Source organism: Suncus etruscus, chromosome 2 (genome assembly GCF_024139225.1).
Source record: "Suncus etruscus isolate mSunEtr1 chromosome 2, mSunEtr1.pri.cur, whole genome shotgun sequence".
In the NCBI taxonomy this organism is placed as follows: Eukaryota; Metazoa; Chordata; class Mammalia; order Eulipotyphla; family Soricidae; genus Suncus; species Suncus etruscus.
The window spans coordinates 1,035,545-1,055,607 of NC_064849.1; the positions used below are offsets into that span (position 1 = coordinate 1,035,545).

Here is a 20,063-nt window from a genome sequence, read left to right on the forward strand (position 1 = left end):
TCCCCTCCCCGAGCGGTCTCCACTGCGCACGCGCCGAGAGCGTCGCCGCGTCCGTCCCGGGCCGTGAGCAAGTCCCCTCCCGCGCGCGAAAGCCAGTGCGCACGCGCGGGGCCGGGACCGAGGCCGCGCGCGTCCCCTTTAACAAGCTCCCTTCCGTGCGGCCCCCCGCGCACGCGCCGTGCGCGCCCGTCCCCCGCGCTCCCCCCCGCGCGCGGCCGCCAGCGCGCAGGCGCCGCGCCCGCCGGGGCCGCCGGGCCGCGTCCTCCCCTTTAAGACGCCGCCCGCGCCTCCGACGCCGACGCGCCGCGCCCCGGGGCTGGCTTCCGGCCGGCGCTCGGCTCCCACAATGCAGCGCGGCTGAGCGCTCGCCGGAGCCCGCGGACGCTGCGGGGAGCCGGGCCGGGCCGGGCAGGCGGGCGAGGCGAGGCGGGGCGAGGCGCCGCGCGGGCGCGGAGCGGCGCGGATGTCGGGCTGGGCGGACGAGCGCGGCGGCGAGGGCGACGGGCGCATCTACGTGGGCAACCTGCCGAGCGACGTGCGCGAGAAGGACCTGGAGGACCTCTTCTACAAGTTCGGCCGCATCCGCGAGATCGAGCTCAAGAACCGCCACAGCCTCGTGCCCTTCGCCTTCGTGCGCTTCGAGGACCCGCGGTGAGGCCCGGGCGGGCGGGCGGAAGGACGGGACCCCCGCCCCGCGCGCCGGCGCCCCCGGGAGGGACCAGGGAGGCGGGGGGGGGGGCGGGTCCGGTCTGCGCATGCGCGGCGCCCTGCCGCCCCTCCCCCTCCCCCCTCCCTAACTCGCTTCCCCTTCGCTTCCCCGGAGCCGCGACCGAGCGGGGCCCCGAGCCCCGTGGGGTCCCTGGCGGGAGGGGAGGGGCCCGCGCGTGCGCAGTCGGCGGGCGGGCGGACGAGGGCCGCGCATGCGCGGGGCGGGCTTGCTCGCTCAGGGGGGCTCAGACATCGCTCCTCTCCCCCCACCCGGGCAGGCTCAGGGGCCCGCCCTATGGGATGCCCGGGATCGAACCCGGGTCTGTCCCCGTCCAGCAGCGTGCGAGGCAAACAAAAACGCCTTTCCCCTGTGCTATCGCTCTGGCCCCTGCTTTTCTATCTTATCTAGTCAGAAGTCCCAGCTTTGGGGGAGCCGTTAGGGATCAAGGTCTGGGCCCGTTCTCCTTGCTACATTGCATTGGCATCATCTCCTCCCCTGCCCAACACGCCTCTTCGGCGCAGAAGAAGCCCAGTGTGGAGAAAGCGCTGCAGGACACAGAGCACCTTCTTTCTTGCCCAGATTCCTTGTGTCGGTCATGTTTTTTTGGTTTTTTTTTTTGGTTTTTGGGTCTCACCCGGCAGTGCTCAGGGGTTACTCTTGGCTCCATGCTCAGAAGTCGCTCCTGGCAAGCACGGGGGACCCTATGGGACGCCGGGATTCGAACCGATGACCTTCTGCATGAGAGGCAAACGCCTTACCTCCATGCTATCTCTCCGGCCCCTGTGTCGGTCATGTTTAGAGATGCGAGGAAATCGAGGGCATGAATACTGGCGGCTAGCAGGGAGAAGGATTGGAACGCTGGGCAGTTGGTCGTTAAGAGTTGGCTCTTGGGGCCGGAGCAATGGCAGTGGTCGGGCATTTCCCTTGCCTGCATCCAGCGGACTTGGGGTCGAACCTGGCATCCCATGTCACCTAGCCTGCGGGGAGTGAAGAGCCAGGAGTAGGCCCTGAGCACTGCTGGATGTGGCCACAACACAACAAAAAACGAGTTGGCTCTTGAATCCCAGCTGCGCTGCTGCCTCTCTCCCCAGTTTATATATTTACCCCCCCCCCCCCAAATATTAAACAGATGCGTTGGGTGTGGTCCGCCGAGCTTATTTATAAGCCTTTAAGTAAAAGACAGACTTGATGTTTTCGTGACTGATGCAGTTTAGCTCTGCTTGTCTCTGTAGGCTACCTTCCCTCTCTCTCCAGAGCCTCCCCGGAAGACAAAGTATCTTTAGCTTTTTGCTTTTTGGGGCCACATCAGGAGGCACTCAGGAATCACTCCAGGTGGGGTTTGGGGAACCCTCTATGTGTCAGCCACATGCAAGACAGGCACCCTATAGCTGTACTGTCGCTCAGGACCAAAGGAACCACTTTTGCTTTTTTGTGTACCACTGAGGTGCTCAGGGCTTATTACTTCTGGCTTTGTGCTCAGAGAGAACTTGGAATCACGTTGGGGAGGGGGGAGTTTGCTATGGGATAGAACACAGGACAGCTTTGAAAGTAACTTTTTTTGGGGGGTCACATCCAGCTGTGCTCAGGGGATTGAACCTGGGGCAGCTATATTCAAGGCTGCTCACTATACTCTCGTTTGGCTCCTGAAAGGAAGTTTATTTTTATTTATTTAATTTATTTATTTAGTGTTTTGGGTGCCATACCCAGCGGCGCTCAGGGGTTACTCCTCGCTCTACACTCAGAAATCTCTCCTGGTAGGCTTGGGACGATATGAGATGCCAGGGATCAAACCTGGGTCCATCTTGGGTCAGCTCTGTCCCCTCAGAAAGGAACTTTAAATACACAACTCTTTTGGTGAAATGGACCCATATTTGACACGTAAATCTAATCCTGAAAAGGTACCCTGGCAGTTAGAATTTCCTAAGAAGATACTGATTTGCTTGTATGGGGAGCTTTGCTCTACTGGGGAGAAGGGTGGGACGAGATCACACGTAGGGCCTCATACATGTGAGGCACGTGCTCTGTAGCTGAGCTGTGGTCCTCCTGACTCAGGGGGGGTCTCTCCCGGTTTAGTGCCAATGGAGTCATCCTGGTAGTGCTGTGAGCACTGTAGTGCCAGGGATTGAGCATGTGCCTCCTGCCTTTATTTTCTGTTAATGTGTTTTGAGCTATACCTTGCTGTGCTCAGGACTTATGCCTGGGTGTGTTTACTTAGGGATCCTGTGTGGTATTGGGGATTGAGTTGGGGTCAGGTGCTTGCAAGGCAAGCACCTTATTGTATTATCTTTTGTGGGGGGCACACCTAGTGACGCTCAGGGGTTACTCCTGGCTCTGTACTCAGAAATCACTCCTGGCTCCGGGACCATATGGGATGCCAGGGATCAAACCAAGGTCCATTGCTGGGTCTGACAGGTGCAAGGCAAGCGCCCTACCGCTCTGGTCCTTGATGTATTTTTTTTCCCCACAGTTGGGCTATTTATTTCCACTCACGAATCAGTCTTGGGGGGCTTTGTCATGTCCTTAGACACAGAGCCCATCCCCTCCCCCCACTTGAAAGGACTGTACCCCACCCACCCAATAAACCTTTCCTGGAAGCTGGCTGGGGACGAGTTGTCAATGCCTTGCAGGGTCGCCAGGGGGTGGAGCTGAGGGTCAGGCCTCCATGTCCCCAATATTGCCAAGAACCCCAGGGCCTGCTTGTTCACACAAACTGGCCTCCTGGGGGACCCTCGAGGGTGGGTGGGTGAGAAGGGGAGGGCAGATGCTCTGTTAGGTCTCAGGCCCAGCAGCCTCACTGCGGGGCGGTGACCTGCTCAGGGGTGCTTTCTGCACAACTTGGGGGGTTCCCAGGGGTCGCAGCGGGTTCGGACCCTGCCCCCATGGCTTGGCTCCGTGCATGCCTCCGCAGTACCAGCCTCTGGGCCCTCACACGCCTACGCAGCTTCTCATTCTCCTTCAGCGCCACCAAGAGTTTGTCCTTGAGGGTGTCCAGGTAGCTGTGATCGCAGGGTGGTGGTGGCGGGGGTGGTGGTGGGCCGCGGCGGGGTGCAGGGGCCTCGGGGTTCATTGGCAGGACCTGCCCCTCCTCAGGGGTGGCCTTCCTGCCCTGGCTGGTTCGCGCTGCACTCGCCCTTGCCAGCGGGGCACGGTGCGGGAAGGCGAACTCGGTACCGCTGCGGGTCAGGTTCTAGCGGTTCCCGAAGGCTCTGAAGCACTCGGGCCGAAAGTGCTCGGAGCAGAGGACCGTGTGCTGCTTGGGCTGGACGTTACCGCGGCCCATGTTGTGCACCCACTCCCGTAGCGGTGGAAGCTGAGCTGCTTCCTGCGGCTGCTGTAGCGGTTGCAGCACTGCCGCGCCGCGCACGACTTGGGCATCCCGGCACGGCCCGCTTGCCCACCTTGTTGTATTATCTTAATAGTCCTTTCCTGCCCCCTATTTTTATGTTTTTATGTTTTTTTTTGGCTTTTGGGGCACACCCGGCGGTGCTCAGGGGTACTCCTGGCTGTCTGCTCAGAAATAGCTCCTGGCAGGCACGGGGGACCATATGGGACACCGGGATTCGAACCAACCGCCTTGGGTCCTGGATCGGCTGCTTGCAAGGCAAACACCGCTGTGCTATCTCTCCGGGCCCTTTTATTTTATTTTATTTTATTTTTTATTTCCTATCAATTGATGGAATTAGACCAGTGGTGGGCAACCTTTTTTTTTCAACTGAGCCAAATCTCGCCAACACTATGATTGAAATTTATTTTGAGAGCCACACAGGGCGTGCACTGACAGAGGCTAGGAGCACCCGGCACACAGAAGAGCCGCATTAAAAAGTGTAAAGAGCCACATGTGACTCTCGAGCCGCGGCTTGCCGACCGCTGAACTAGACCTTATGGAAGAATATTAAAAAGCCTATGAGCCAGAGAGATAGCATGAAGGTAGGTCATTTACCTTGCATGCAGAAGGACAGTGGTTCGAATCTCAGCATTCCAAATGGTCCCCCGAGCCTGCCAGGAGCAATTACTGAGCATAGAGCCAGTAGTAATCCCTGAGTGCTCCAGGGTGTGACCCAAAAACCAAACCCTCCCCCCACCCCCCACCCACCCCCCGCGAAAAAAGCTAACATATGGTGGGCTGGAGAGATAGCACAGCCGAATGGCGTTTGCCTTGCACACAGCCGATCCAAGATGGACAGTGGTTTGAATCCCAGCATCCATATGGTCCCTCGAGCCTTCCAGGAGTGATGTCTGAGTGTAGAGCCAGGAATAACCCCTGAGTGACACCGGGTGTGACCCCCCACCCCCCGCCCAAATAAGAAGCCTAACATAGCACAAGGATCAGAGAGAAATAGTACAGTATACAGATAGTACCCCTGGTGGCGCTAACTGGTTACTCCTGGATCTGCTATCACATATTGCTCATGGCAGGCTCGGGGACCTTATGGGATGCTAGGGATTGAACCCGGGTTCCTCCCAGGTCAATAGTGTGCAAGACAAACACCCTACTGCTGTGTTATTACTCCAGTTCGATTATACACTGTTTATGGCCTTGCCATGCATGTGGCCAACCCAGATTCAATCCCTGGCATCCCTTATGGTCTCCTGAGCACTGCCAGAAGATTCCTCAGTGCAGAGCCAGAAGTAACCCCGGAGCATTGCTGGGTGTCCCCCCCCCCCCAAAAAAAAAAAAAGACCGCTAGTACATGGTATACCCTTTGAGAAACTTCTCAGCAATAATAGAGAAATGGTTTTATTGGTGAAATAAATCATCTCTAATGACACCTCTCTACCCCATTAGCTTCCTTCTATTGGTTTCTCTACTACAATAAATACCGTCTGCCAGTTTTTAGTGTTCCTTACCTACCTAGGACAGTGGGTGATCATGGTCAAGTTTAATCTGCGAACAGTACCATTTCGTATCATATCAAAGCAGTAACGTGCCAAGTTCCTGTTTGGTAACACACATTTTCATTCCCCCCCCCCTTTTTTTGTGTGTTTTTTTTTTTTTTTGGTCACAGCTCAGGGGTTACTCCTGGCTCTATGCTCAGAAATCGCTCCTGGCAGGCTCAGGGGACCCTGTGAGATGCCGGGATTCGAACCACCGCCCTTCTGCATGCAAGGCAACCACTTTACCTCCATGCTATCTCTCCAGGCCCTCATTTCCCTTTTATTGTGATGTCACTAGCCTCCTGGGCAGCAGTAACTCGAGCTTCTCTTGCAGAGATGCCGAAGATGCAATTTATGGAAGGAACGGATACAACTATGGCCAGTGCCGGCTTCGCGTGGAGTTCCCTCGCACTTACGGGATCCGGGGCGGGTGGCCCCGTGGCGGGAGGAACGGGCCTCCTACACGAAGATCCGATTTCCGAGTTCTCGTTTCAGGTATGTTTTTTTCAGATGGGCGGAATGGAGGCAGGTGTAAACCGCTTAGCGAGGTTTGGCCACTCAGAAACGTTAGCTGATGTTTTTTCAGTGCAGGGCTACTCGGACACAGCTTTCATTCCTGTAACCTGTGTGTGGTGAAACCTGGGGCCTTGCCCAGCTTGCCTGGGAAACTGCATTGCGGTGCGGCTTTGGGAAAGGTTTTCTTTTTCTCTTTTTTTTTGTTTTTTGGGCCATGCCTAATTGCTCAGGTCTTACTCCTGGCTCTGCCTTCAGGTATCATTCCTGGTTGGGCTCAGGGAACTAAACCACATGCAGGTCAAACTTCCTACCTCTACCAGGGGTCCTCAAACTTTTAAAACAGGGGGCCAGTTCACTGTCCCTCAGACCATTGGAGAGTCTGACTATAGTAAAAACAAAACTTAGGAACGAATTCTTATGCACGCTGCATATATCTTATTTTGCAATGAAGAAACAAAACAGATACAAATACAATATGTGGCCCGCGGGCCATAGTTTGAGGACCACTGCGAGTCTATGCTATGGATCTGGCCCCTTAATTTGATGTTTTGTTTTGTTTTGAGGCTATCTCTGTTTGTGCTTAGCGATGTGGCCCAAGGGTTCATATGTGGTGGTTGTGAGGCAGTTCCAGTGCCTTAACCACTCATCTCTTAACACGAGGTAGCACTGTGGAATTCCCAACTAGTTGTAGCGTCTGAACCTTCCCTGCATCCCCCTTCCCTACCGAATTGATGAGTGTTGGTGGTCCTTAAGAGGTGCTTTGTCTAATTTGTCAGTCATTCTCGCTACACAAAAGCTCACTACACATTTTGTTGTGTTAGCTACACTTTGGTTATTCATTGGATGTTTTTAGAGTTCCCATGCATTGAGTATTTAGTCAGGAAAAAAAATAGTTGGTTCATAATGGAGAATAGTAGAACTCAGAGACTCAGACAGTGAATTGGCAGCACTTGAGTTCCTCCTAGCTCTGTCTGCCCTCCTGGCACAAATTGCTCCTGGGTCAGCCACTGTGCTATCGCTCAGGCCCCAACAAATTTGAAACAATTCTTTTCTTTTTATTTTTTTCTTCTTTTTTGAAACAATTCTTACTCCGTTGAAAGGACTTTGCATCTGATGATTAGTTTAAGACGAGCTTGTTTGGGTGATTGGACTAAAGCCCAGGGCCTCACAGATGCATGTGCTCTACCATGGAACCACATACCTGGCCTCCAGAGCAGCCTCTTTTGGATTTATTTTCTGTTTTAGGACCATACCCCTGTGGCTGGAGGTCTGCTCCCAGGTCACTGACCACGGGGTGCCAGGAATTGAACCGCGGTCAGTGAGCTTGTACTGCAACCCCTAATATATCTTTCAGGCCCTATAGCCAGTTACCTCAGGGGAGTTATCACTCTTGGATGTTTTCTGGGTTTGTGTCCTCGACTAAGATTTGAAAAGTCCTCAGAGGCTGCCAGGAGTGACTTCTGACCACAGAGCTAGTAGTATCCTGTGTGTGGTCCAAACCCCTCCCCCCAGTAATGAGTAGCAATGAACTGACAAGTTCCTTGTTGTTGCTGATTTTTTTTGTTTATTTATTTTTTGGGTCACACCCGGCAGCGCTCAGGGGTAACTCCTGGCTCCACGGTCAGAAATTGCTCCCGGCAGGCTCAGGGGACCCTATGGGATGCCGGGATTCGAACCACCATCCTTCTGCGTCTAAGGCAAACGCCTTACCACTGTGCTATCTCTCCGGCCCCAATTTATTGCTGATTCTTAGTGGACCACAGTGGATTACAAATCTTTCACATTAATATTTTGAGTACATAGTGACATTGAATCAGGGGCATTCCCACACCAATGTTTTTCTCCTTCTACCCGTTCCCAGCATGCATCTCATATCCCCCTCCTTTGACCCCCGGGCTGCTAGTGTAAGTGGTCCCCTCTGTGCCTAGCTTGTTGTAGATTGGGTGTCAATTCTGTTGTCGTTGGCTTTGGGTTTGGTGTTTGAGTCTGATCGTATTTTATTTCTACTCAATGTTCATACGACTGTTTGGTCTTGGTACCTTCCATTACTTCTCCCTCAATTTGTGAGGCAGGACAAGATGGTTCAAGTTATGAAAGGGAAAAAGGAAGAAAAATATAACAATACAAAAAAAGAAATACAACCCAAAAGGCACCACAGCAGTAAAGACAGCAACCAAACAATAATCACGGTCCCAAGATGAAAACAAAACAAGGCACACAAAAAAACAATAAAAAAAATTAATTTGTGCCTTTTTTTATTTTTTTGTATAGGCACAGTAAATATTGGGGAGATTAGAAAGGGAATTCCCTTGGCCTCAGAGATGCAGGGTTTCTCCACCCTTGAAGTATGGGAATAACCACAGGCCTCGTACATGCTCTTATTCTCTCCCCTAGGTCCTTTTGTGCGGGTTTTTTTCTATGGCGTAAGGATCTAGTCTCTCGTTTTGCATTCTCTGTGCCCAGGACTTCCACCGTCGGGCAGCTGGCAGGACCTGAAAGACCACATGCGCGAAGCCGGGGATGTGTGTTACGCGGACGTGCAGAAGGATGGGATGGGCATGGTGGAGTATCTCCGGAAAGAAGACATGGAGTACGCCCTGCGGAAGCTGGACGACACCAAATTCCGCTCTCACGAGGTGGGTCCCTGTTTTTGGTTGAGAGACGAGCACTGGCTTTCTGTGGTCACTCTTCGAAGCTGACTTGGCTAGAGTAGCAGCAGGGCATGCCTTTGCCGCTTGAACACCACGGCGCACCCGCAGTGGGCAAAGCCAAGGAGTTGAGCATGCCGGACCGGCAGTCGTAGCAGACAAAACTGCAGCCGTAGTATTCCTGCTCCAGGGAGAACGTGGATGTAGTCTCAGAACATGGTGGGGTGAGCTCTCCTGGGAAGACGCTCACTTGACGAGGGACTCCGTTCTCATTGACCCTCCGGAACATGAGTCGGCTCAGGCTGTGCCAGCCAACCTTCCTGTCCAGCTCATGCTGTCGGGCTGACTTGTCTTGTCCAGTTTTTCTTCTCCAAAGTAGTAAGAGACCGTCTTTGAATTCTGAGCCTGCCTTCTTTCTTCTTTTTTTTTTTTTTTTTTTTTTTTTGGTTTTTGGGCCACACCCCGCTGTGCTATCTCTCTGGGCCCGAGCCTGCCTTCTTAATGTTTTCTTTCGCTTTCAAAACATTTTCTCATGGGGCCGGAGAGATAGTATGGAGGTAAGGTGTTTGCCTTTCATGCAGGAGGTCATCGGTTCGAATCCCGGTGTCCCATATGGTCCCCCGTGCCTGCCAGGAGCAGTTTCTGAGCCTGGAGCCAGGAATAACCCCTGAGCACTGCCGGGTGTGACCCAAAAACCACCAAAAAAAAAACAAAAACATTTTCTCATGATTACTTGACACTTGGAACTTATTAGCTCTCTTTGGGGGAGGAGGAGTGGGCCACACCAGCACTGTTCAAATACTGTACTCGTGTGGGGTACAGGAGATTGAACCCCGGTCAGCTGCATGCAAGTCTAGCATCTCTGTGCTGTTCCCATCCATTCTTGCTCTCACTGCTGTGCTGTTCCTTGTGAAGAGGTGGCTTGGCTGCACCTTCGAGCCACATACAAGTCGGACATTTCCTGCCTTGCTCTCAGCCCATGTTCTCCCTAGAATTCAAATCTCTCTCTTTTTTTTTTTTTTTTTTTTTTTTTTTGGTTTTTGGGCCACACCCGGCGGCGCTCAGGGGTTACTCCTGGCTGTCTGCTCAGAAATAGCTCCTGGCAGGCACGGGGGACCATATGGGACACCGGGATTCGAACCAACCACCTTTGGTCCTGGATCAGCTGCTTGCAAGGCAAATGCCGCTGTGCTATCTCTCCGGGCCTGTCAAATCTCTTTTTTTTCTTTTTATCTTTTTTTTCCCCTTTGAAGAAGTCTGTGTACTCTGAAACATGGATTTCTCTCTCTGCCCTAATATCTTTCTGTGTAAGTTTTGTTCATTAGAAGTTTTCACTTTTGTTATTTGATTTTTGGGCGTGTGTGTGTCACACCTGGCAGTATTCAGGGGTGACTCTATGCTCTGAAGTCGCCCCTGGCAGGCTCGGGGGACTATATGGGATGCCTGGATTCAAACCACCATCCTTCCGCATGCAAGGCAAATGCCCTACCTCCATGCTATCTCTCCGGCCCCTGGAAGTTTTCACTTTTTGGGGGGGGGCACACCCGGTGGCTCTCGGGTTCCTCTTGGCTCTGGTCTCAGAAATCGCTCCTGTTAGGCTCGGGGACCATATGGGATGCTGGGGATTGAACCCGCTTCATCCTGGGTCGGCTGTGTGCAGGGCAAACTCCCTATGACTGTGCTACCACTCCAGCTCCTGAAATTGTTTTCACTTAAAAAATTAGGTATTTCCTTCCATTTGGCTATCCCTGTCCTGCCCTGAGTGGCTGCGAAGGCTTGCATAGCCCAGTTATCACGATCCTTTTACTTGGCCTGTTCTTCAGGACTTTGGAGCAAAAACAGAACGGCGTTTGGCCCACAGTTATATTGTAAACCAGGGCCTCAGTGAGGGCAAATCCTAATTAAGGACTTTATAGGGGAAGCACCTGGCTTGCTTCATCTCTCATCTTTAGATCTGCTCAGAATGCTGGTTGAGGGGCAAGGGCGAGGCCAGCCTGGCATGACTTGTCTGCCGCTTTTATCCTTCCTTCGCCCAGCCACTGAAACTGGTTCTGTCATATGCAAATGATGCCAAGAATGGCAGCACTTTTGGACTGTCAGGAAGAGAAACGGGATCCAGGTCTGAGGCTCTTTCCGAGTTAGTTCCTCCTAGCTCCATAGTTCTGATCCAGGGGTTGCCGGTATCAGATACAGCCTGAACTTTGACATCCTTGCCATCTCTGGATTGAAGGGAGCTCAAATAGTGTAACAGTACATGTGTATGTAACGCATACAGTGTTACCGCTTAATGTTTTGTTACCTAGAGCAGATATCAGTCAACTTTTCTGTTCTCCTGGGGGAAGGTGTTGAGCAGTGCTCAAGGGTCTAGGGGCCACTCCCAGTGATGTTTGGTCGGGAATTGATTGGGCCCTGCAGCACTGGGAAACATCAGGGCCACCCTAATGGTGCTCGGGTGAACATCGTGGTGCCAGGTATCGAACATGCTGGAAATGTGCTAGCCCCAGGAGCTAGCTGCCTGGCCCCAGCTTGGCAAGTAAGGAAGTGGGCGGGCTGGGATGGGTGGTAGTGCCTGCTCTGTGCGCCCTCGACCTTCTAGAGCAGTGATGGCTAACCTTTTTGAGCCCTAGTACCCAAATTGCCAGACAATGCCCGGTCCTCCCAAAGGCCAGTCCGGCCCTATTGCCAGGTGAGCTGCAAAGCTCAGGGGTTACTCCTGGCTCCACGCTCAGAAATCGCTCCTGGCGGACTCGGGGATGCCGGGATTCGAACCAATGACCGTCTGCATGAAAGGCAAACGCCTTACCCCCATGCTCTCTCTGGTCCCGTGCCGCCTATCTTAATTGCGGACCTTCCCGTGTGCCACCGCTGGCACACGTGCCATTGGTTTGCCATCGAGGTTCTAGATAACTCCTGGCGGGGGTGAGGTGAGGGACTAGTAATAATAATAGTGTCTCCTGACATTATGGCGAGGGCTCAACAAGGTAAATGCTCAGTAATGAAGCAGTTCTGGGTCTAGTTTGCTTTTTCCTTCAGAGTCTCATTTCTTGTTTCACTCCTCTTGAATTTCAGGGTGAAACTTCCTACATCCGCGTTTATCCAGAGAGAAGCACCAGCTATGGCTACTCACGGTCGAGGTCTGGCTCCAGAGGCCGTGACTCTCCATACCAAAGCAGGGGTTCCCCACATTACTTCTCTCCTTTCAGGCCCTACTGAGACAGGTGATGGGAATTTGGTCTTTGCTTTCTAGGTGAACTGAGCTGCTTTCGGCTCAGCCTCTACATTCCAGATTGATGATTTAGTGTCTTAGAAAATTTTTTTAATTTTTTTTAAAAAGGAAATAAAACGACATGATTTCTACCAGGGCCCTATTAGCAGTGACACGTTTCCAACTGCGGAGAGTGGTTTTGGTTCAGAAACAAGGTGTCTATTTTTCACCCCGGATAATGGGGGAAAATCAGTGCTGTGCGTGTGGGTTACTCTGTTATGGGGATCAGTAGTTACTGCGACCGAGTCGGCCCATTCTCTTTAGAAATATATTTTAAATGTTTAGTCATGGATATGCGTGGTTGTCCTTGATTGAGTTCATAGCTAGCACCAACAGGCACACTTGGTTGAGGAAATTAAAAATCGAAGGCCAGGGGCCGGCGAGGTGGCGCTAGAGGCAAGGTGTCTGCCTTGCAAGCGCTAGCCAAGGAAAGGACCACGGTTCGATCCCCGATCCCCTGGCGTCCCATATGGTCCGCCCAAGCCAGGAGCAATTTCTGAGCTCGTAGCCAGGAGTAACTCCTGAGCATCAAACGGGTGTGGCCCGAAAAACAAAACAAAACAAACAAAAAAAAAATCGAAGGCCAGAGAGATAGTTCAGTGGAGAGGGTATTTGCCATGCACGTGGCCGACATAGGTTCTACCCCCAGCATCCCATAGGGTCCCCCTCAGCACTGCCAGCTATGGCCCCTCACCCCCCCCCAAAAAAAAAAAACAAAATTAAGATTGACTAGTAGGGGGCCAGAGAAGATAGCACAGCAGTAGAGCATTTGCCTTGCACGTAGCCGATCCAAGACAGATGGTGGTTCGGATTCCAGCATCCCATATGGTTCCCGTGTGGCTGTCAGGAGTAAGCCCTGAGTGCCACCAGGTGTGACCCAAAACCAAATTGACTTGTAGTAGCAGCTTGTAACCCAGTCGATATAGAGCAGAAGCGGAAACTTACTGAGAACTTCAATTCCAAGAGCTGGTCCTACAATTCAAGACCAAGTTTATATAAAATAAGCTGCTTTAGCTCTCTCTCCCTCCCTCTCCCTCTCTCTTCCATTCCCTCTCTCTTTCTCTCCCTCTCCCCCTCTCTCCCTCTCCCTCTCTCTCTTCCCCCCCCTCTCCCATTCCCTCTCTATCTCTCTCCCTCTCCCTCTCAAAAAGAGAAAAAAGAAAACAGAAAAAAAAAAAAGCTGCCTTAAAGGGAAGGAACACTGTAAATGGGGAATGAGAATGAGTAGATACTGATTTTATTTATTTGCGACTTTGTTTTGGGGCCACCCCCAGTGGCACTTGGGGCTTCCTTCTGGCTCTTCATCAGGAGTCACTCAAGGTTGGGCTCAGGGACGCTAGGCATGCTTGAATCAGGTGGGATGGTGCAAGGCAAGTGTAGCTGTACTATTTGCTCCAGTCCCAACAGAAACATATATTTTGGGGTGGGCTTTGGGCTACACTCTGTGATGCTCAGGGGTTCCTCCTGGCTTGGGGGACCATTTGGGACGCCGGGAGGTGGGGGGGAATCGAATCACAGTCCCGGTCCATCCTAGGCTAGGGCTTGCAAGGCAGATGCCCTACCACTTACGTCACAGCTCTGGCCCCCAGAAACAGATTTTTAACCATGTGAAAGATCATTAGGAAGTTCTTCACTTTTATCCTTCAGCCTAGTAAATTTTAGTATCTTGAGTTTTTTAAAAACCACCTCAATATCTTGGATTCATCTCAGTTCAGTAGTAACTGGAGAGAAGGGTGGCTACTCCACCAGATCTAGTGCTTTTGGGGGATTTGGGGGCAGACACAGCAGTGTTTAGGGACCAGGCATTTTCTGAGCTAATTTCATTTACCTCTGAACTAATTTCTGACCCAGGACCTCACCTTCTTTTGTTTTGTTTTTTCGGCCACACCTGGCGCAGCTCGGTTCCTCCTGGCTCTGGCTCTGTGCTCAGAAATTGCTCCTGGGATTCCGGGATTGGAACCATCTTTGGTCCTGGGTTGGCTGCTTGCAAGGCAAACACCCTACTGCTATGCTCTCTCTCTAGCCTCTCACCTTTCTTTTTTTCTTTTTTAAACAAGTTACTGAAATATAAACTGTTCTTATATATGTCAGTGAAATGATCACTCTCAAGACTCCCAACTAGATCCTCATCCATCCCCTCTCTACTGCTTCCCTTCCCCCTTGTTGTTTGCCTCCCAGTGATCCTCAGGGTTTCCTGCTGGCTCTTCTTTCAGGGATCTCTCCTGGCATAGCTTAGATGACCAGATGGGTGCCGGGGAAAGGATAGTATTTGCCTTCCACATCCAGGTTCAATCCCCGGGATTCCATTTGGTACCGAGTCTGCCTGGAAGGATCACAGAGCCAGGAGCAAATCCACAACACAGCTAGGTATGGCTCTAAAACAAAAACAGATCTATCCTTAACAAATTCACATATCCAAGTTCATTATTTTTAATTGTCCAGCGGCTGCTTTTGTTTCTTTTCAGAAAGAAATTATAGGTATGATTTGCCCCACTCTGGGGGTTGGTGAATAATTCTAAGAGTTCTTGAACTCTTGTCTACTACAGACACCCTCCAGAGGGCTAGTGTGATAATAGGTTAGACCTGTGTTCAATCTGACATTCCATATGGTCTCCCAACTCCCCTGCCCACATAAAACAAGACCCTCCAGAAGGGCAAAAGAGCTAGTTCAGGATTTAAGACACCTTGCTGTATCCCAGACACTGCACGTGGTTGTCCAGGACTGCCAGGAGTGATCCCTGAGCATGGCTGGGTGGGAATGGTTACCCCCCCGCCCCCCCCCCCCAAAACAACCACCACAACTTGACAGAAAACTTTAGTTTCCTTGGGAACAGCGAGAGCCCTAGGCTGTCACCGTGCTCCTTAAAGATGGTCTGTTATCTTTGCAGGCAACTGAGGTGCTTATTTTCTGACCATCACTCTTAGGGAAGGATTAAGTGCTCTTTGCTTGTTCTTTCTGGAGATTGGCTTGCAGGGTAAATTTGTATATTGTTTGTATATAACAATAATTTGTATATTATTGCATATTAAGTAGCCTGTGAGTACAACGCTTGATCCGAACTGTCTGCCTTGTTTTGGGTAGGTGCTGGCCAATTCTCTTTTCAAAGTATTGCTAAAATTTATGGAAGTAACCAGGCCCGAGAAGAGCCCACCCTGCTTCCGTTCCCCACTACCTCGTCTGGCCAGAAGTGGTCCCTGAGCACTACTTACTGGGTGTGTGACAAAAACAGACAACAGTATGGACACATCGGTTTATTTCCATTCGCCCTGTTCACACCAAACACTATTAGGCTTCCAGGTTCACGGGGCACTCATGCTCATGCCCAGTGAGTTACTTCTCATCTTGCAGGAAGGGCTCTTGTTCATCCGGCAGAGAGATATTACCTGTTTGACAATAGCACCAAATTACTATACCAAGCCTGCTTTCTTTCCACTGGCTCTACAGAGCTAGTAATTTGTCACTTGGATTATGGAAAGTAAGGGTAGCTTTGGTTCTTCAGGGCCTGAGGCAGGGTTTAGGTGTCACTCCTGTTGTGCTTTGGGAAACCAAACGAGGTGCTGGATTGAACCAGGTGTGCCATGTGCAAGGCAAACACCCTACTTGGAGTGCTCTCTCTGGCCCCAGCTCTTTCTTAAAAACCTAGTTAGCATATCTGAAAAAAAAAAATCATGTAATATGTGAAGCTGAATTAACACTGAAATATAAGTAGACCAGTTAACCATATATGTATAAGGATAAAAACTGATCAAGGGGGCCAGTGAGGTGGCGCTAGAGGTAAGGTATCTGCCTTGCAAGCGCAAGGCCAAGGAAGGACCAAGGCTTGATCCCCCTGCGTCCCCCCAAGCCAGGGGCAATTTCTGAGTGCTTAGCCAGGAGTAACAACCCCTGAGCATCAAATGGGTGTGGCCCAAAAAATCAAAAAAAGAAAAAAAACTGATCAAGAACTGGGATTAGAAAATGTTACTTACAATGTGGCTTAGTAAATCAAGACATATTTAAATGTTAAACTCAAAGATTTTTTTTTTGTTTGTTTTTTTTGGGCCACACCCGGCTGTGCTCAGGGGTTCCTCCTGGCTCTCTGCTCAGAAATAGCTCCTGGCAGGCACGGGGGACCCTATGGGACACCGGTATTCGAACCAACCACCTTTGGTCCTGGATCGGCTGCTTGCAAGGCAAACGCCGCTGTGCTATCTCTCCGGGCCCTCAAAAAGATTTTTTTTTAGGTTGTACTGAGCAGTGCTCAGCTTATTCCTGGCCAGAGGAGCCAGGGATGAACCTGGGGTCCTTGGCAGGTGAGGCCAGTATCTTGCTCCAGTGCTCTCTCCAGTCCCTGCCCAGATCACAATGTCTTTGCTTCCTAACTTTGCTTCAAGCAGTGCCTTGTTGGTTCTTGAAGAAAAGGGAGGGAAACTGGAGGGAAAGGGCTAAAGGTGATCTTGACAGGTCTTCACAGTGCTTCTCCCTTGGACGGGGGTAGGGTTCCTTGAACTTAAAGTCCCCCAAGAACTGCCAGGGCCACCCAAGTACTACAAGGTGTGCCCTTCCTACAAGGAACAAAAGTGAAGTGAAAAGTTGTAACATTTTTTTTTTTTTTTTTGGTTTTTGGGTCACACCCGTTTGACGATCAGGAGTTACTCCTGGCTATGCACTCAGAAATTGCCCCTGGCTTGGGGGGACCGATCGAACCGCGGTCCGGCTTGCAAGGCAGACACCTTATCTCTAGCGCCACCTTCCCGGCCCAGTTGTAACAACATTTTAAACATGAATTTTTCTCTCCAGAAATTGTAAATTGCTGGCTCACAGCGGCTTGCAGATAGGTTTTATTTGCATGTTTTGTTTTTGTGTTTTAAAAAATTGGGTGGTGGTGGGGTTAGTTTCCAGCACTAGAATTTGGGAGAGACAAAATGCCACATGTTGGGGCTGGAGAGATAGCATGGAGGTAAGGCGTTTTGCTTTTCATGCAGAAGATCATCGGTTCAAATCCTGGCATCCCATATGCCCCCCCCCCCCCCCCCCGTGCCTGGCAGGAGCAATTTCTGAGCACGGAGCCAGGAGTAACCCCTGAGCACTGCTGGGTGTGACCCAAAAACCACAAGAAAAAAAAAACAAAAAACAAAAACCAGATGTTCTGGTTCTTTTGGAAAACAGCCTGAATGAGAAGCAATAAATTCTGCTTGTCCCTTTGGGCAGAAACCAAGTTTTGGATCTGCCACTCTTCACCCCAGTTGTTTTTGCTCACTCCTGTTACCACTAGGCCCCTAGAAATGAGGGTGGTCCCTGTACTCTGCTGTCACTATAGCACCATCTGTGTGTGTTTGTGTGTACTATTTTTTTTTTTTGGGCCACACCCGGTAACGCTCAGGGGTCATTCCTGGCTATGTGCTCAGAAGTTGCTCCTGGCTTGGGGGACCATATGGGACACCGGGGGATCGAACCGCGGTCAGTCCAAGGCTAGCGCAGGCAAGTCAGGCACCTTACCTTTAGCGCCACTGCCCGGGCCCTGTGTGTACTATTTTTTACCATTAGGAGCAAACAGTTAAACTGACTGAATACTAATTTCCAGTTTTATTAGTAGTTGACATAAAACAAAATCTATAATTTCGGGCCCGGAGAGATAGCACAGCGATCAAGCAGCCGATCAAGGACCAAAGGTGGATAATTTGAATCCCGGTGCCCCATATGGTTCCCTGTGCCTGCCAGGAGCTATTTCTGAGCAGACAGCCAGGAGTAACCCCTGAGCACTGCTGGGTATGGCCCAACCCCCACCCCCAATCTATAATTTCACACACAGACTTGAATGATCTTGTAACAGGAAGCCTGTCTTTGATCACCTTTCAGCCGGCTCGATATTTTTTTCTGAGAGCTTTCACACTGCACGTTTGGGCTTCCCTCACGGTCCCTACTTGGTATGTCTAGGAATGACGAGGGATGATCTACGCTGCTTTGAGCAACATACCTGGGGGGGCTACAAAGTACTCCTCCACAACTCGGCGTGAATTGTGAAGTAGGTCTTCTGCACAGTTGCCTTCTGCTACGTGGTCGGGTCTCAGGTATAGACATCTACAAAAGCAGAGGGCCACAGTTACTTTTGGGGTCAGTGGAAAGTGAGGAGTAGAATGGGGGAGGAGCCCATTCCATGTGTGTACCCCTCCTCCTCACTGGGGCTGTGATCAGCCCTCGACTAAGTAGACGAACCGAACCGCCTGCAGTGTCTGGGCTTTCCTAGCAGCTCGGTAAGCGATTTAATAAATGTTTTGGATGATTACTACGGGTAAGTTGCTTTGGGCAGATAAGGTAAAAAGGCAATCCCAGCAGGGTTAAAATATCGCGATAAGCAAAGCTTGCCAAGGGAGTGAATGGCCATAACCCCAGTTGAGGTGTGGAACGGGGACTCCAAATGCGTTGCTGTCTACAGATCTACAAATGATAGCCGGGTGGGAAATGAGCTCTGGCAAGTGCAGAAATTTGCTCAGGGATGGTTTTAAGTGGCTTCAGTTCGTGACGCCAATCTCGGCGCATATCATTTTGCTTTGTTTGGGGGCCAAACTTGGAATGGCTTGGGTTTACTCCAGGTGGGCTCTGGGAACTACCTGGGATACTGGGGAATCACACCTGGGTTGGCTCTATGCAAGGCCTTGCCCTACCCGATGTATTCTGACTCAGTTCTGGTACCACTAATGTAGTGGAGAAGGCCCTTGCTTTACATGTGACATACCTTGATTCCAGTAACCCCTATGGTCCCCCGAGCACTGCTAGGAGTATTCTTGAATGCAGAGCCAGGAGTAATGCCTGAGTGTTGTTAGATGGGGCCAAAACATCTAAAAACTTAAGAACACTCCCCCGTCCACCTTAAATAAAACCAAAGACCCTTGTAAGGTATCCAAAGGCAGCTAGGTCACTAATCTTATTGTTCACGGCCAAGTCTCAGGTATCCGGCTGGTAAACTAGGGAAACGAAATGCGTTGAACACTCGACTATCGAAAGGGTTAGAAGCGGCCTGAGCCTGCCTGTCTCGACCCCTCGGCTGAATAGTTCTGCTCTGTCATGGCTGGGAGAGGGCCAAACCAGGCTTTTCCAGCTTTGTGCTACGTACAGAGGTGGAAGGGCAAACCAACTTCGGGTGGAGCGGCATAGAAAGAATAGTAGGCTGATCGCCTGTTGGCAGGTGCTGGCTGGCCTTGCACCTGGTCAGCCCGCTTCCATGCCCTGAGGTCACTCAGAAGCAGTTTCGGAGGGTAGAACACGATGTGGCCCCAAAGAGACAAGAATCGTTTGTAAAGGTGTCCGTTGGACTGCAGTTTCCATTTTTGTGGAGCGGCATAACAGTGGCTAAGACCTGGGATCCTGCGTCGCAGCTGACCTCGACCCCGAGTTACCCTGGCGGACGCACAGTTTATATTCTCCCCGGGGCAGTTTCCTCGTGGCCGATACTCCACCGACTTGCTGAGATCAAGATCTTGATGTCCAAAAACGTTGGTAGTGCTGGGCCTGCGTCTTCACGGCAGGAAGTTGGGAACTCGTTCTTTCAGAGTCTAAGTCCCCAGGCCTTGGCTCCGTCGTCCCGCGCCCCGACGCCTCTGGGGCGCCAAGGATGGAGTCGTGCTCGGCTGCGGCTCCGCGGGACCCCGGGCCGGGAGCGTCCGTCGCCCGTCGCCCGTCGCCCGCCCCTCCGCCCGCCGGGCTCACCTGCCCTCCAGCACCGACTCGAGCGGCGCCACCCCGGCCGTGTCGAGCGCGCGCAGCCGGCCGGCGAACGCCACGGCGGCCTCCAGCCGGGCCAGGGCCTCGGGGCCGCCCAGGTCCACGAGCGCCAGGCGCTGCAGGTGCGCCGCCACCCGGCCCGAGACCAGGCGCCCTCCGCCTCCGCCGCCTCCCGCCGCCGCCGCCGCCCAAGGGCGCCACGCCCGCCACCCGCGCGCCCACATCGGCCTCCGCGGCGCGCGGCCCGCGCCCGGAAGTGACGTCGCGCGCGCCCAGGCCGGAAGTGACGGCATCGCCGCGCGCCGCGCCCCTGCCGCCGCCGCCGCCGCCGCCGCCGCCGCCGCCATC

The 20,063-nt window shown here is 52.2% G+C and overlaps 2 protein-coding genes across 2 annotated transcripts; one reads left to right on the forward strand and one right to left on the reverse strand.

Annotated features, from left to right (window-relative positions):
• The first annotated feature begins 437 nt into the window (after positions 1-437).
• SRSF9 (serine and arginine rich splicing factor 9) lies at positions 438-12,305 on the forward strand. The gene is made up of 4 exons (XM_049767872.1): positions 438-651; positions 5,919-6,079; positions 8,564-8,736; positions 11,818-12,305. Exons 1-4 carry the CDS (start codon positions 464-466, stop codon positions 11,959-11,961), a joined length of 666 nt encoding a protein of 221 aa, XP_049623829.1. The 5' UTR covers positions 438-463; the 3' UTR covers positions 11,962-12,305.
• A 3,020-nt stretch (positions 12,306-15,325) lies between these two features.
• GATC (glutamyl-tRNA amidotransferase subunit C) lies at positions 15,326-20,062 on the reverse strand. Its single transcript, XM_049768190.1, has 3 exons — positions 19,701-20,062; positions 17,971-18,074; positions 15,326-15,397 (listed from the first exon to the last, which is right to left on the reverse strand). The coding sequence occupies exons 1-3, from the start codon at positions 20,060-20,062 to the stop codon at positions 15,345-15,347; spliced, it is 519 nt and encodes a 172-aa protein (XP_049624147.1). The 3' UTR covers positions 15,326-15,344.
• Position 20,063: the final 1 nt, after the last annotated feature.